The sequence below is a fragment of the Myotis myotis genome, unplaced genomic scaffold (genome assembly GCF_014108235.1).
Source record: "Myotis myotis isolate mMyoMyo1 unplaced genomic scaffold, mMyoMyo1.p scaffold_m19_p_1, whole genome shotgun sequence".
NCBI lineage: Eukaryota > Metazoa > Chordata > Mammalia > Chiroptera > Vespertilionidae > Myotis > Myotis myotis.
The window spans coordinates 162,942,703-162,960,423 of NW_023416313.1; the positions used below are offsets into that span (position 1 = coordinate 162,942,703).

General features: G+C 45.6%; 1 protein-coding gene across 1 annotated transcript in view; it reads left to right on the forward strand.

The window, feature by feature from the left end:
- The window catches only part of SORD (sorbitol dehydrogenase), a 41,139-nt gene extending 24,509 nt beyond the window's left edge, over positions 1–16,630 (forward strand). Inside the window, exons 5-9 of the mRNA XM_036300037.1 lie at positions 2,705–2,823; positions 10,359–10,424; positions 11,392–11,567; positions 14,234–14,355; positions 15,290–16,630. Coding sequence (XP_036155930.1) covers positions 2,705–2,823; positions 10,359–10,424; positions 11,392–11,567; positions 14,234–14,355; positions 15,290–15,455 — 649 coding nt within the window. The 3' untranslated portion in view covers positions 15,456–16,630. The remainder of the gene's footprint in view (positions 1–2,704; positions 2,824–10,358; positions 10,425–11,391; positions 11,568–14,233; positions 14,356–15,289) is intronic.
- The last annotated feature ends 1,091 nt before the right edge of the window (positions 16,631–17,721 follow it).

Sequence of the window (17,721 nt, forward strand, 5' to 3'; positions counted from 1 at the left end):
AATTAAGTCAACATCCAAACCTGCTCTAGAAGAAAACAGGTTTTGTGGGCAGAGTCCACCTTTTAGCAAGTGGTTTCAGAACCACCTTTCCTGGGCCCTTTCCAACTCAGGGCGCCAAACAAAGTTTTTGTTGAAGGCAGAAGAACAAAGAGGTAAAGCTTGAAACTAACCACTAATCTCTGCCATTTACCAACAGCGTGACCTTGAACAAGTTACTTAAACTTTGTAAGCTCAGTATCCTTGCCTGTAAAATGGAGATGATAATGGAACCAATCTGATGAAATGCATAGAATTGACAGGATTTAATGAGAAAAGTATATCAAGTGCTCCACATGAGTCCTGGCACAAAGGAGGTGCTCAATAAATGGTGCCATCATATGTCATAGCCATGGCCTTGAGTCCAGGGGTTAGAACAGGGTTAGCCTGGAAAGACAGCCTTGGGCTGGGGACGGGTGAGGGATGCTTTGTAGGGAATGCTGTGGGAGGGTGCTCTGGATGGCGATGGTGATGGGAGGAAGGGGGAGGCCCTCTAGGGAACATGCAACCCCTGCCTCTCCTCTCCTCCCAGGGTTCTTTCTGGCTGTGTCCCCAGCCCATGGGCCCAAGCCCTTCTCTCTGGTTTCTCTACCAGTCTCTTTATTTTCCTACCCACCTTATTCAGTTTATCTTCCTGCTTCCTCCTTGGCTTAATTATTCTTTAACCCTTTTGCCTGTTCCCTGAACCCTATTGTGAAAACCACCAAATTGCCTTGTCATTCTCTGGTGTTTGTAGTCATGAAAGATTAGGGCTGGGAAGACACTCATCTTTCCTTCTCATCCCCCTCCTCCCTCAACCCCCAATGAACAAAGTTGGGGAAGGATGACCCAGTAACTCTCTCAAGGTCAGTGGCAAAGGGGCTGAGCCCCAGGACTCCCCCTGGCGCTTCTGCCTCCATGCTGCTGGCTATGGCTGCATGTGTGAGATCTCCCAGATTGCAATCCTCTCTTAGCACCATCCCCAGTCCCTTTATCCTTGGTGTTCTCATTCCAAAGGGAAGTCAGAGTGAAGAGGAGAGAAGCACGCAGCTCCTGACCAAAGGCCATCCTCCGCTTAGATCCAATGCAAGCTGTAGGGAAGGCCCAACTGGGAAGGGGCAGATGTGCCTGAGAGGGTGTGGTTGGCAGTCCATGAGAGTGGGAATTTTCATGATTCCATTTCCAACGTTTTTTCATAGAGTTGATTGGGTGAATAGAAGGGGTGATGACAGCACTCAGAGCAGGAGGGTGGATAGGAGTAGGGAAATGATGTGAGAGAAGCAGAGGGGAGGGAAGAAAAGGGTGTTGGGAGGCAGCCAGGCCATCTGCAGGCCTTGCGATTTATTCTTTGGGGATCGTGAACAATGACAGAGGTAATGAGGATGAGCACATGGTTTGGCTGCCACTGTTATTTCTTTTTGGAACTTGAGGGTTTGTTTTCTTTCTTTCTTTCTTTCTTTCTTTCTTTCTTTCTTTCTTTCTTTCTTTCTTTCTTTCTTTCTTTCTTTCTTTCTTTCAAGATATTTTACTGATTTTTTGAGAGACAAAAGGAGAGGGAGAGAAACATTGATGCGATAGTGCAACATCAATCAGCTGCCTTCTGCACACACCCTACTGGAGATCAAGCCGGAAACCCGAACATGTACCCTGACAAAGAAACAAACCGGTGACCTCTGGGTGCATGGGATGCTGCCCAACCAACTGAACCACACCAGCCAAGGCTGGAACTTGAGGGGTTTGTTTTTGGTGGTGTTGTTTTTTTAACTTGAGGGTTTTTATGTGGAGTTTTTTTGGGCACTGAATAAATAAATACTGGACGGTTAAGAACTAGCAGAAATTAAATATTAACTACAGAGCTATTTGTACCAAGAGTCAGCCAATAATGGGACTGGCAGAGAATGTGGAATCAGGAGCCCTGGGTTCAAACCTTGCGTTTTCCACCCACTAGCATTTTAACCTTGAGCAAGTCTCTTAATGTCATTGAGCTTCAGTTTTCTCTTCTGTAAAATGAAGGTAAAAATAAAGCCTGTCCTTCTCACCTGACAAGGTCATGGTGAGGATTAAATGAGATAATGGAAGAGAAAGCTGGCTAACCTGTAAAGCCTTAGGCAAATGTTTGCTGTCATCATCAGTAGGATGGTTAAAAGGATCAAGATACCAGTGGTCTTGGAATTGAAAACCAAGAACCCCGTGGTGAAGGAAGGTGACACAGCATTTAACAGCTGTGTACAGTCAGGGGCCTTCCCCACCTTAACCAGGCCTGGGACAGCCAGGCAGCTGCTGCTGTCTGATGTGGTTCTTCTGGAACGTGTAATGGGGAAACAGTGAACAGAGTGACGCCAGCTTCTAAATCACTATTTTTCAAAGCTGCTGATAGTCAGAATTGCTTGAGAAAAAAAAAGAGATGCTGGGATGAGGCTTATGGGTATGCTGTATCTGGTTTCAATTTCAAATCCTTTGAGCCTCTCACTAGTTTTGAACCTTTAGAGCAAGTTATTTAATCCTCCAAGCCTCAGTTTCCTTGTCTGTAAAATAGGAATAATACTACCTACTACATGTAATCTGAGGATTCACATGAGTGAATTTACATAAATTGCTTAGCACATTGCCCGCCACATAAATAAATGCTCAATAAATGATTGTCAACCCAGAGGGACTAACTGAGTGTGTTGAACGGCTGACTCCCCAGGCTTCCTGACAATGTCACCTTTGAGGAAGGGGCCCTGATTGAGCCACTGTCTGTGGGGATCCATACCTGCCGGCGAGCTGGAGTCACCCTGGGGAACAAGGTCTTTGTATGTGGAGCTGGTAAGAAACAGATGATACCCTACTTATGAGTTCATTAAGGGAGAATGTGGGGGCACCTCTGCCCATCTCATTCCCCCTCCAAAGGATGAAATTTGAAATTGGTCCTGGGATCTTTCTGGGTAGGAAAGGATTATAATGTCCCATTCCCCTGGTGGCTAGCACTTTGCTAAATAAATGAATATCTGCAGAAATGATGTTATTTCCTAGGCAACAGGACCCTTTTATTTGTTTAAAGAATGCAACCTGGGATTACATTTCAACCCTTGACAGGAAACTAGGGAAATATTTTTAAAATATTTTTATTGATTTCAGAGAGGAAAGAAGAGGGAGAGAGACAGAAACATCAATAATGAGAGTGTCACATTGATTGGTTGCCTCCTGCATGCACCCGAACCAGGGCCAGGGATCGAGTCTGCAACCTAGGTATGTGCCCTTTTTTTTTTTTTTTTTTTTAAATTAAATCTTTATTGTTCAGATTATTACATTTGTTCCTCTTTTTTTCCCCCCCATAACTCCCCTCCTCCCAGTTCCCGCCCCACCCTCCGCCCTCACTCCCCACCCACTGTCCTCATCCATAGGTGCACGATTTTTGTCCAGTCTCTTCCCGAATCTCCCACACCCCTTTCCCCCCCAGGAATTCAGTCAGTCCATTCCCTTTCTATGTCCCTGATTCTATTATAATCAACAGTTCATTCTGTTCATCAGATTATTTATTCACTTGATTCTTAGATTCACTTGTTGATAGATGCATATTTGTTGTTCATAATTTGTATCTTTACCTTTTTCTTCCTCTTCCTCTTCTTAAAGGATACCTTTCAGCATTTCATATAATATTGGTTTGGTGGTGATGAACTCCTTTAGCTTTTCCTTATCTGTGAAGCTCTTTATCTGACCTTCAATTCTGAATGATAGCTTTGCTGGATAAAGTAATCTTGGTTGTAGGTTCTTGGTATTCATCACTTTGAATATTTCTTGCCACTCCCTTCTGGCCTGCAAAGTTTCTGTTGAGAAATCAGCTGACAGTCGTATGGGTATTCCCTTGTAGGTAACTGAGTTTCTTTCCCTTGCTGTTTTTAAGATTCTCTCTTTATCTTTTGCTCTTGGCATTTTAATTATGATGTGTCTTGGTGTGGTCCTCTTTGGATTCCTTTTGTTTGGGGTTCTCCGCGCTTCTTGGACCTGTAAGTCCATTTCTTTCACCAGGTGGGGGAAGTTTTCTGTCATTATTTCTTCAAATAGGTTTTCAATATCTTGGTCTCTCTCATCTTCTGGCACCCCTATAATTCTGATGTTGGTACGCTTGAAGCTGTCCCAGAGGCTCCTTACACTATCCTAGCATTTTTGGATTCTTTTTTCATTTTGCTTTTCCGGTTGGGTGTTTTTTGCTTCCTCGCATTTCAAATCATTGACTTGATTCTTGCGCTCCTCTGGTCTGCTGTCGGGAGTCTGTATAATATTCGTTATTTCAGTCTGTGTATGCTTAATTTCTAGTTGGTTCCCCAATATAGCATCGAGGGTCTCATTAGTTTTCTTGTAGATCTCATTAAGTTTATCGGCGGCTTCTAAACAGTTCTTGAGAGACCTTAAAAGTGTGGTTCTGAACTCTATATCTTCCATTGACAATTTTGTCCTGTTTCTTTGTCTCCGCATTTTGTTATGCTTCCTTGGTGCACCCCCTAGTGGTCTTTGTTCACAGTCTTATAGTTAAATCTTGATTGTTGTAGCTAATTCCAGGGAGGGTTTGACCTCCAGGCCAAGTGGCTATGAGAATCAGCTGTGTCAGCAGTGAGAGAACTTCTGTCCTCTAGGGAGGTGCTAATCTAGCCTTTGCCTGAGGCTATCCGGCAAATGCCTCTGTGCAGGGCTTGGGCGGGGCGGGTCGCACAGGATCAACAGGGTGGGCCGGAGAGAGCAGTTATGGCGGCTCTCAGTCCTGTCCCCAGGGGCTCTGCCTCTCTGAGTCCCAGCACCCGCTGCAAAGCTCAGAGAGAAAGCTGCACTCGCTCTGACCGAAGCCAGACAGTCCCGCTTCTCCCGTTTGAGTCTGGGTCCCTAAAGACTCGCCGGTATCTGGAGCTCAGAGTCTGCGACTCCCTCCCGATTGAAAACGCCAACCGCGCCCTCCGCCGCCAGCCCGCTCCGCGCACTCCGCACCTCAGAATTTGACTTCAGCACTGCGCCTCCTCTGAGTGTCCGTATGCGTTTCTCTTTCCTCCTAGTTGTAGGACTTCCACTCAGCCAGCGTTCCTGTGGTTCTTGGTGATGTCCCTTCCGTTTTTTGGTTTCACTTTTGAAGTAGTTGTTCAAAGCAGCAAACTCCGGCGTTAACCTATGCCGCCATCTTGGTTCTCTGTCGATTCTCTTTTGATCTCTACAATACTCAGTATGTGCCCTTGACCAGAATTGAACCTGGGACCCTTCAGTCCACAGGCCGACACTCTATTCACTGAGCCAAACTGGCTAGGGAATTATTTTTGATAGTAAACGAAAGAACAACTTTGGAACTTCCAAATCATACCAGAGAAGTGGCCTTCTGGTCCATCCAGGAGAGAGGTGGGCCCTGCTCACCACCAGTGAAAGGAGTAGAGCCCAGCCCCGCCATGAGCCAGCACTCTGCTTGCGCTGGGAAGCTGCCTTCTCTCCTCCACCCGACAAACCCTAGTAGCCTCAGATGGAATCACTCTAGACTTCTAACTGCTGGTAACTTAGACAACATGCTCCTACTCCTCTTGGGTATGATCTGGTGTTCCTCATACACTTTGGGAGGGAGGGTGTATATTTGACATGTAATGTTAGTTTCAGGTGTACAATGTAATTACTTGATATTTGTATATACAGGTGACTTGTGAACAACACTGGGGTTAGGGACATCCACATATAAGTTTTGATTCCCCCAAAACTTTACTAATAGCTTATGGTTGACTAGAAGCTTCACCAATAACATAAACAGTCTATTAAAGCATATTTTGCATGTTACATGTATTACAATAAAGTAAGCTAGAGAAAAACAAATGTTAAGAAAATCATAAGATAGAGAAAACACATTTATAGTACTGTAGGTATTTATTTAAAAAGACATCAGCATATAAGTTGGACCTGCCTGGTTCAAACCTTTGTTGTTCAAGGGTCAACAGTATTGCAAAATGACCACCACAATAAGTCTAGTTAACATCTATCACTAGATCAGCCGTGGGCAAACTACGGCCCGCGGGCCGGATCCGGCCCGTTTGAAATGAATAAAACTAAAAAAAAAAAAAAAAGACCGTACCCTTTTATGTAATGATGTTTACTTTGAATTTATATTAGTTCACACAAACACTCCATCCATGCTTTTGTTCCGGCCCTCCGGTCCAGTTTAAGAACCCATTGTGGCCCTCAAGTCAAAAAGTTTGCCCACCCCTGCACTAGATGGTTACCAAGTTTCCTTTACTTGGGATGAGAACTTTTAAGATTTACTCTCTTAGCAACTTTCAAATATGCAATACAATATTATTAACTACTAGAGGCCTGCTGCACAAAAATTCATGCACTCGGGGGAGGAGGGGGGCAGGGGTGGTGTCCCTCAGCCTGGCCTGCACCCTCTCGCAGTCCAGGAGCCCTTGGGGGATGTCCACCTGCTGGCTTAGGCCTGCGCACTGAGAAATCAGACATCCCTCTGGCAGCTCGGGACCCCTTGAGGGATGTCCAACTAACAGCTTGGACCTGGTCCCCTGTGCTGGCCAGCCATGAGCTGGCTTCTGGCTGAGCAGCATTCATCCTGTGGAAGCGCACTGACCACCAGGTGGTAGCTCCTGCATTGAGCGTCTGCCTCCTGGTGGTCAGTGCACATCATAGCGACCAGTTGTTCCCGTCAATTTGCATATTACCTTTTATTATATAGGACTAGAGACCCAGTGCACAAAAGTTTGTGCACTCAGGAGGGGGGGGGTCCCTCAGCCCGGCCTGTGACCTCTTGCAGTCTGGGACCCCTCGGGGGATGTCTACCTGCTGGCTTAGGTCCCCTCCCTGGGGGGATTGGGCCTAAGCTGGCAGTCAGACATCCCTCTGGCAGCCCGGAGCCCTCGGGGGATGTCCACTTGCCAGCAGGGAGCAGGCCTAAGCTGCAGTCAGACATCCTTAGCGCTGCTGAGGAGGCAGGAGAGGCTCCCACCACCACCACTGTGCTGGCAGTCATAAGCCTGGCTTGTGGCTGAGCAGAGCTTCCCCTGTGGGAGTGCACTGACCACCAGGGGACAGCTCCTGCATTGAGCATCTGCCCCCTGGTGGTCAGTGTGTGTCATAATGACCAGTCATTCCCAGTTGTTCTACTGTTAGGGTCAATTTGCCTATTATCCTTTTATTATATAGGATAGTTACCATGCTATACATTATATCCACATGACTTATTTATAACTGAAAGTTTGTACCTTTTGACCCCCTTTACCCATTTCACTCACCCTCTCACTCCCTTCCTTTAGCAACCACCCTGTTCTCTATATCTTTTAGCTTGGGATTTTTTGTTTGTATTAGAGTCCACATAAAGTGAAATCATATGGTATTTATCTTTCTCCATATGGTATTTGTTTTTCTCTGTCTGACTTATTTTACTTAGCATAATGCCCTCAAAGGCCATCCATGTTGTCACAAATAGCAAGATTTCCTTATTTTTATGGCTGAGTAATATTTCATTGTATATATACCATATCTTCTTTATCCATTCATCCATAGATGGGCACTTAAGTTGTTTCGATGTCTTGGCTATTGTAAACAATACTGCAGTGACCATGGTGGCACACACATCTTTTTGAGTTAGTGTTTTCTTTTTTCTTTTCTTTTTTCAGATAAATACTCAGAAGTGGAATTGCTGGATCACTTAATAGTTGTATTCTTAGTTTTTTTTGAGGAATCTCCATACTGTTTTCCATAGTGGCTGCACCAATTTAAAATACCACCAATAGTGTATGAGGGTTTCCTTTTCTGCACATATTCCCAACACCTGCTATTTCTTATTTTTTATAATAGCAGCCATTGTAACAGATCTGAGGTGATAGTTCATTGTTTTTTTGATTTGCATTTCCCTAATAATTAGTGATGTTAAACACCTTTTTCTATGTACCTATTGGCCATTTGTATGTCTTCTTTGAAAAAATGTGTATTCAGATCCTCTGCCCACTTTTTGTTGTTGTTATTGTTAATCCTCATTTGAGGAAGTTTTTTCTGTTGATTTTTAGGGAGATTGAAAGGAAAGTAGCAAGGGACAGAGAGAAACAGATAGGCACTGATGTGAGAGAGACACATTGATTGGTTGCCTCCCATACATTCACCAGGCCAGGGATTGAACCTGCAACCCAGGTATGTGCCCTTGACCAGGAAATAATTGAATTATTTATTTACCCCAGGTATGTGCCCTTGACCAGGAAATAATTGAATTATTTATTTATTTATGTTGAGTTGTATGAGTTCTTTATATCTTTTGGATATTAACCCCTTAACAAATAGTATATGGTTTGCAAATATTTTTTCCTATATGGTAGATTGCCTTTTTCAAAAATATATATATTTTATTGATTTTTTTACAGAAAGGAAGGAAGAGGGATAGAGAGTTAGAAACATCGATGAGAGAGAAACATTGATCAACTGCCTCCTGCACACTCCCTACTGAGTATGTGCCTGCAACCAAGGTACATGCCCTTGACCAGAATCGAACCTGGGACCTTTGAGTCCACAGGCAGATGCTCTATCCACTGAGCCAAGCCGGTTAGGGCTAGATTGCCTTTTTCATTATTGATAGTTTCTTTTGCTGTGCAGAAGCTTTTTAGTTTGATATAGTCCTACCTGTTTATTTTTGCTTTTATTGCCTTTGCTTTTGGTGTCAAATCCAAAAAAATTTGCCAAGACTGATGTCAAGGAGCTTACTGCCTATATTTTCTTCTAGGAGTTTTATAATTTCAGGTCTATGTTCAAGACTTCAATCCATTTTGAGTTAATCCTCATACAATTTTGTGAATGATTTTTCTTTTCTTTATTAAAAAATATTTTTATTCACTTCAGAGAAGAAAGGAGAGGGAGAAAGAAATAGAAACATCAATGATGAGAGAGAATCATTGATCAGCTACCTCCTGTATACCCCACATTGGGACCAAGCCTGCAACCCGGACATGTGCCCTGACCAGGAATCTAACCATGACCTCCTGGTTTATATGTTGACGCTCAACCACTGAGCAACACTGGCTGGGCGCTGATTTTTCTTTGGCAGAGCCAAATACATGACCACAGGGCTTCCTAAGTATGGTGATAGGTATAGAACAGACTTGCCTCAGTATGCGAGCAGGCCGTCGGATTCCGGTGACAGATTTTTAAAATACCTTTTTGTCTTAGGCAGAAAAGATAAGTCAGCCCAGCTGGAGTGGCTCAGGTGGGTTTGAGTCTTATCCTGTACACCAAAAGTTGCCAGTTCGATTCTCAGTCAGGGTACATACCTGGTTCAATCCCCGGTTGGGGCATATATGGAAGGCAACTAATCATTTCTTTCTCCCTCTCTCCCTCTCTCCCTCTCTCTCTAAACATGTCCTCAGGAGAGGATTAAAGGGGAAAAAAAGACAAGTCATACACACCATATGTGCATACACAGAAATTTACGCATAGACCCATCAGCCCACGAGATTCACTATTAACATTTTGGTGTAAAGCTTTTCTTTTCTTTTTTTCACTGAGATCATGTTGAATATACTTTTTTTATTTTTTTAACTACTCTTTTAAAAAATATATATTATTAACATTTTTTTATGTCAGATATAAAAGAGTTATGACATAATTTTTTTTATTAACTGTGTAGTATCCCACAGTAGTTTATTTAATTAATCCCTTTGTTGGTCATTTCAGGTATTTTCCAGTGTTTTGCTTTCTAGGGGAACTCACAAAATTATTTTCCAAAAAGAAAATTCCCAAAGATTTTCTGAAAAGTCTTATTTTGTGGATTTTTGTATTAAAACCATCATGCCATCTAGCAGGTAGATACTGTGGGGAAGCAGGTGGTCTTCAAGCTGATTCTTAGTCACCTAAACATCTGGGGGCTGCCTGAACAGCTGCCTCAACTCAGGGAGCCAGCTCACTTAACGATACTCCAGGCTGATCCTCGCACGGCACATAAAACAATATGTCTCTCCTTGGGAAGGTATGATGGGTTCTAGGGAGGTAGGGGTCAAAGAGAGAACAGGAAAATGTATCCAGACCTGAGATAACCTCTGAGAAAATGTATGCTTCCTTGAACCCTCTGGTTCTTTGACATTATCCCCACACAGTACCAAAGAGTAAGTGGAAAGTTTATAACTCTGTTAAGGAGCATACCAAGCAGAATCCAACCCTACAAGCCAATAATTCCTCATGTACTTATTTACTCATGATTCAGTAAACTGTTGTTAAGATCTCATTTATGTATCAGGCACTAGGATAGATGCTAGAGGTATACAAAAGATATGGCTCTTGTTTGGCCTGCAAAAGGGGAAGAACTGATGCTTCATCTTTCACAAACGTCTTCCATTTCCTGCTTTATTTAGGGCCAATTGGATTGGTCAATTTGCTGGTGGCCAAGGCAATGGGTGCAGCTCAAGTGGTGGTGACTGGTAAGGTTTTCTTTTTAAAAATATCCTCGAGGGGGAAACAGTTGGGCCTATATAGTTTGAGGCAGAAGCATAAGACCTATTCCCTTCAGCGGGAATTGGGTTTCTGAAGGGGTTTCTCCCCTTTTCCCTGGGTCCCAAGGTTGAGAAGCCCACTCAGGGGATGACCAAGTCAGAGCTCAGGAGGACACTCTTCTTTGAAGCTTCTGGGAGAAGACCTGGCTCTTTATGTATGGACCTGAGATGCCCATACTGCCTACTTAGTCCTAAAATGAGGCTCAGCCCTTGGTTCATTTGCCTAAGTCCAGGAGACAGGGAGTGTGTTTGTGTGTATGTACGTGATGTGAAGCTAGTGGGAAGTATAATATATTTATAGGGATGTTTGTGTGTGAGGTGTGTGCTATGAGTGAGAGACATGAGTGTATATGTGTGAGCTGAGGGTATCCAACAGCATGTGTGGGTGTGTTTGGAAGCACATGGGTATCAAAGGGTGTGTGTATGTGGAGAAGGCATCTGTTAGAGAGAATATTTGTGTGTGTGTAAGGTATCTGAGAGTGTGCATATGTGTGAGAAGAGGTTATCACAGTATGTGTGGATGAGTGTGTAGAGTTGTGTGGTGTGCAGGTGTGTGGATGAATAGGGTAGTGGGAATGCAGAAGGGTGTGAGGAGAAGCTATCAGAGTGTGTATAGAAGGTATCTGTGAAAGTGTGTGTTTGAGGAGAGTGTGTGTGCGCGTGTAAGTAGATATGTGTGTGTATGGGAGTGTGTGAAAAATATGTTTTTACTGATTTTAGAGAAAGAGGGAGAGAAACGTCAATTGGCTGCCTCCTGCACGCCCCCTACTGGGATGGAGCCCAGTGCACGGGACTGCGCTCAACCGACTGAGCCAGGGCTGCACCTCCGTTTTCATTTTCTTCCTAATCCGACATCCAGTTTCTCAGTTTGAAGAAAACCTTTTTTCGACTTTAGATCTGTCTGCCTCTCGGTTGGCTAAAGCCAAGGAAGCTGGGGCTGACTTTGTCCTCCAGATCACCAATGAGAGCCCGCAGGAAATCGCCAGTAAAGTGGAAGGTCTCCTGGGGGGCAAGCCAGAAGTCACCATCGAGTGCACTGGGGCGGAGGCCGCCATCCAGGCGGGCATCTACGTGAGTGGGATGCGGGCAGGGCTGGGAATCCATGGGGGTAGTGAACTGAGAAGTCAGGGGTCCTAGGATCAAGCTTCTCTACTGCCTTGCTCTGTGGTCCCCCATCAAAATTAAGTGATCTCTTTGTATCTCTGTTTTCTTATCTCTCTTGTGGAGGTAGTGGCACTTGCCTAACATTCTCATTGGGTATTTTTGAGGGTTAACAAGGTAACAGATACACAGTCCTTGGAAGATAAGTGACCCACACGTCAGGGTTTTCTGTCCCGGCCATATCTGTGATCATAAAAGTTGTACTCTTGATAAAGGATCATTAGGAGGAGCGGGGAAGCGTGTCTTAAGTGCGGGAAACTCTTATCCTGTTTTATTGAGGAAAACTGTGGTCTTTAAGTCATTTAGAAAGTGACAGCCAATAGTTCAGTTAGTCACAAAGTTGAGTTTTCAGGGTCACAGTTGGCTACTGTTGTCCTCTCCCAGAATTAGGAGGGGATACGCCATCAATACCTGGTAAGTCCCTCTTGGACTCACCTGTAATTTATGAGAAGTTGGCAGGGAGGTGGAGAGGGGAAGTGGCATTGACATGTCAAAGTATGAGGAAAAGAGGAGACAAAAAATACGTTCCAGGTTCCAAGCCTCACCGTGTGCCAGGTCTTCTGCTAAGTGTTTTATAAACGTGATATCCCCAGTCTGCACAGTAGCCTTGAAATGAGTCATCATTTTACGAGAGGTCTAGTGGCTTGCCTTGAGCACACTTCCCCGATGCCTGTGCTTTCCTTACTCTGTCCACTGCTTAGGAGAGGAAGGGAAAGAAAGGACAAGAAGCCCGCGGGCAGTCATGCTCAGGTGGGAGGGGTGGGGCTGGGGAGAGCACAGCTGTACCTGCCACCACTGGGACTCCTGCCCGCCTCCCAGACTCTTTCCCCACAGCAGCGGGGCTTCCTCCTTCCTTCTGAGTCACAGCTGGGTCACACACAAGGGCACTTCGAACCACGTAAGACATCCCAGGGAAAGCTGGCCCCTGAGGTCAGTGTGGCATGGCCCTCTGGCCCGGTACCTGGCAGAGCTGCCAAGCCCTCCTTCTACCAAGATGCCCATGGCATCAGGGACAGATTAAATGGTGCCAGGAGGAAGGAACAGGTGGCACCCTCGCACCGGGACCCAGAGAAACCAAAACTCAGAGGTGATGGGTATGATCAGTCAGTTCATGACATGTCTTGGGCACTTCGAGGTCTATGATAGTGAGTGAGGTACGTCTATTGTCTTCAAGTTGTTGGCAGATCAGGCACACCGTCGCCCCCACCCCCACCCCAATGCACAGAGAGGCAGTAAAAGACATGGCTTCTCAACTCGAGGCTTTCCTTCCTCTTTTCTCCTGCCTGAAGAGCATCTGGGAACAGCTGGCATCTCCAGCTGTTCACAGTGGGAGCCCAGTTACCAGGCTACCTGAGGTGAGCGTGAAGGTAAATGTGACCCAAGAGCCTCACCAGGCCTGAGGCCTGAGCCTCTCCTGAGTGGAGGTGGAGCCATCAGGCATGATGGGTGCTGTAGAATGCTACAGGCTGCCCCATCAGCAGGCAGGTTAGGTGGAGGCACCTTGTATGGGCATACCTGAGCGTCCTTTTCCTGCCAGATCATGACTAGGTAATGTTCATGAGGAGAAGTGGCAAATGCGTAGGGTAGAATTGATGTCACCTCCTCCGGGCAGAGGTCACACCGATGAAACGGCAATCAGGTAGCCCAAGCATTCGTCTGTGGCCAGCAAACTGGGATGGCCAGTGTGAGGGTGTTCTCCCTCCTCACCAGGTGAAGAGGAAATAGTGGGGAAGCAGTTTTCCTAGATCATTTCTCAGTTTTCTGTGCCTCACTCACAACTTTGACCTCTCGCTCCCACTTTTACAGTGGATACAGCAACATTCCCCTGCTTCTCCGGAGCAGGCGCAACGCAGGAGTTATGTGGAGATTGTCAAGAGAAATTGCACTCTCTGGCCTCATCCAGGAGGGAACTGGTAGGCAGATAGGTGTTCAAGGAAGACAAAATCCGTTATGACCGATACTATCGGGATGAATGTTTCTGGAACAGAGATATTTCTAAATGCCAGCTTGCACGTATGAGGCAGTTTTTAAACCACAAACTTCCAGTAGTCCTCCTCATTTGTATAGTGCTTAATAGTCCGTCCCCCCCCCCGCCCCCGCCCCAAAGAGGGTGGTTCCTTAGAGGTTTGACAAAAGTCCTGTCCTGTGGGTGGGCACACTGGAGGAGGAGCAGGTGCTGAGATGAGGAAGTAGCTGAAGCCAACATCTGGTATGAGTTAGTAAAGCGTTGAAAGACATGCCAGGTTGCTAAAGATCAATGTTGTTTGTAGGGGAGATTCTCACTGGGGTCTGGAGGACCTTGGCTATTTCACGGGACGTTGTGGACAGCGAAAATGCTCCCGTTTTGCTTGTCTTCCAGTGGTGGAGTGTATTATTTCAGGATTTTTAAGGAAGATGATGTTTACTCAGCTGCTCTGTTGAGTTTGGTCACCATGTTGAAGAGTTCAGCAGAAAATCATTCCTGTAATTTCTGGATACTCGCCTGATGCAGTTAGAAGATATTTGTAACACTGCCATGAGCGGGAAGTCTGCATTTTCTTATCTTTCAGGTTTTCTTGTTCTTACTTCCTCTTCAGGCCACTTGTCCTGGTGGGACCCTGATGCTTGTAGGACTGGGTTCCGAGATGGTCAATGTGCCCCTAGTGCATGCAGCCATCCGAGAAGTGGATATCAAGGGCGTGTTTCGATACTGCAACACGTGAGTATGTTGTGGGTGAGTGGGGTGGCAAGTGGCCAACAAGACCAGGGCAGGTCTCTGGGACTAAGAGTCTCTGCCTATTTATTCATGACGAGCTCTCTGTGGTCACATGGATAGCCATGCGACATGACAGAGGTCCAAAGAGAGGATTCATTCCTGGTAAAAGAACAGGAGGGCAGAGATGGCAGAGGAAGGGAGGGAAGGAGGGAGAGAAGGAGGGAGAGAAGGAGGGAGAGAAGGAGGGAGGGAGGGAAGGAAGGAGGGGGATTTTAAAACATGCTCTTCTTGGGTATCTCTCAGGCCCTCTATTTTCCATTTACTTAAGTGGCCTGATGACCATTTTCCCTCTTCAAAGGGAAGAAGGAGGGAAAGGACAACAGCAAGAACTCCTCAAGTCCCTTGCCTCTTACTCCAGAGCCCCAGGGTCCTCTCTGGGAAGTGAGAGAGACTTATTGTGCCTCAGCCCACATTCTGTGTCTGCGCCCTCTCCCCTGGGGAGCTCTGTCTAGGACCATGTTCCTCAGTGTCCCTTACTCCCACCGTTAGAGTCTAACCATTCCCTCACCAGAGTGCCAGTTTTCCGGTAAACTCTCTCAGGCTGCGCTGCTAGGGATGTGATTGGATTATCCTGGCCGGCCTCCCTAAGGCTTATCTGCTGTTTCACAGTGGCCTCCATGTGCCCCATGCCTTCAGCCAAAAGAGTTCTAGGCTTCACGGCAGACACTGAAGAGGGGCCAGTAGGCATTTGGGAACAGCCTCTGAACTCCCGAATGATAAGTTCTAAGATCATTCCCTCCATTTTTGGTTTGTAGAATTGACCTGGCAGGACCATAGTGCTGTCAGTGAATATGGCCAAGCTGATGTGCCTGATACATTTGGGGGCCTGGCTCTTTCCTCCTGAAGGTTGAATGTAACACTTGTGATTTTTTTACAGATGGCCGATGGCGATTTCAATGCTTGCATCCAAGTCTGTGAATGTGAAGTCTTTAGTGACCCATAGGTTTCCTCTGGAGAAAGCGCTGGAGGCATTTGAAACATCCAAAAAGGGTTTGGGGCTGAAAGTCATGATCAAGTGCGACCCCAATGACCAAAATCCCTGATGTTAATTGGGCTCTGCCCTCATTCCCACCCTCTCAGCATCTCAGGGCTAAATGGCTAGGCAAGGGTGGGCTTTAAGGCAGAAGTTTCTTTTAAGTAGTAAGGGTGATTAAAATAATTCATTATAAGCAGAGAGCCTTACCCAGAGCAGTTGGTATGCCTTAAACACACAAACAGGGATAGTTTGGAGAAACTTGTAATCAGAATGACCTATTTCTGCTGAGTCAAGTGAGGGAAGAAATCTGTCCCTTGAGTTCCTGTTTCCATCGTGACTGGTCAAGTGGGGGCTGGGGAGGCTGAGTTATGAAGAGACAACTTTATCAAGACGTAACTGGTCCAGAAGTTGATTTTCAGGAAAATCTGCACCTCGGGACCTGGGATGAGGGGCTGTCAGCAGTTTTAGCTGAGAGCACAGTGTTTTTAGACATAGGTGCTATTTGGTTTGATGACAAAGGGAGAATAAGGGACTAGCCTTCTGGGTCTAGGGTAATTATAAAACCAAAATCCCACATTAGGTCAAACCAACTTATATTCCTCAAATGTAGAAATAGTCAGGGAACATCTCAACACTGAAGTCTGCCTCATTTTCAACCCCTGAGAATTGTGTTTGCAAGGTGAATAGCCACCTTCCTAACCGCCCCCCGACCCCCACCCCCAGCCACTGCAGGCTTCTTTGTCACAGGCAACCAGGAGATGCCTGCCTAAGGAGAGTCACAGGGGCCCTCACGGGAGACCTTAAATCATGCCTTTGATCAGCCAGGAGGGTTTGGTTGATGCACCACAGGAATAGCATCCCCTTCTAGGCTCAAACTCCCACAGGATTATTATACAATTCCATGTAATTCTGGTAACCATAAACAGAAAACCGTCCCCTCCTCAGCCAGTTAAGACTCTTGATGTCTTTCTATCTGAATAATCTCTCTAAAATTGTGACCTTATTTTAAGTTTACTGTGTAAGAGTCAATCACATTATGGCCATTTGTGACTTTAAGATTATTATTCAGGAATGAGGATATAGCAGCTGTGACTTAACTTGGGCTGCAGCCATCAACCCCTCACTCCAGCTGGGGATGGAGGCTGGCTTCGAAGAGGTTCTGATTTTCTTGTGACCATTTAAAACTGTGACCAGGAATTCCTCAAACTGCTTTGGGCAATAAATTCTGCTTGTAGTACCAGGCTGCTGTCATAATTTCTGCCTTTGTTTAAGGAGGAATGGGCTTAGGTTTATCTTTTCACAAAGGGTAGGTCCAAGATTTTTGAAAGCCACACATTTTGTGCATCGAATATAATTTCATTGACTGTCAGAAGTTAACATTAATGATCTCTTACAGTAAGCCAAATACATGTGATTATTTTACAGCTAAGGAAATGGAGAAATTGGTTAATTTGCTCAGGTCACACACTACCTTTTTTTTTTTTTAGAGCTTTTTAAAAATATGTATGTTTTTATTGATTTTAGATAGAGACAAAAGGAGAGGGAGAGAGAGATAGAAACGTTGCCGAGGAAGAAACAACGATGGGCTGCCTCCTGCATGGCCCCTACTGGGGACTGAGCCCGTAGTAACCTGGGCATGTGCCCTGACCTCTTGGTGCATGGGCCAGTGCTCAGCCACTGAACCACACTGACCGGGCACACACTAGTTTTCTTTTCTTTCTTTCTTTTTTTTTTTTTTAAATATATTTTATTGATTTTTCACAGAGAGGAAGGGAGAGAGATAGAGAGTTAGAAACATCGATGAGAGAGAAACATCGATCAGCCGCCTCCTGCACATCTCTTACTGGGGATGTGCCCGCAACCAACGTACATGCCCTTGACCGGAATCGAACCTGGGACCCTTCAGTCCGCAGGCCGATGCTCCATCCACTGAGCCAAACCGGTTTCGGCCACACTACTTTTCTTATGTCATCTCTAGAGGAGGGTAGGATCTTGAGACTCCGTCTACACACACTTAGTAGTCACATTGCCCACTATGCCTGCTTTGAGTTCTGTTTAGCTCTAGGGCCAGACTCTCCGGCTGCTTTCTATCAAAACTCTCCTTCCAGGAGAAAACTAAGATGGCGGCATAGGTAAACACGGGGAAATTGTCGCCTCACACAACAATTGAAAATTACCGCAAAGGACTGAGCAAACATCATCCAGAACAACAGAAAGGCTGGCTGAGTGTAAATTCTACAACTAGAAGGAAAGAAAAGCACGCTGAGAGCCAGAGGCGCTGCGGAGGTGAAGTGCAGAGGTACGGCGGCTCGCGCGCACGAGGAAAGGGGGTG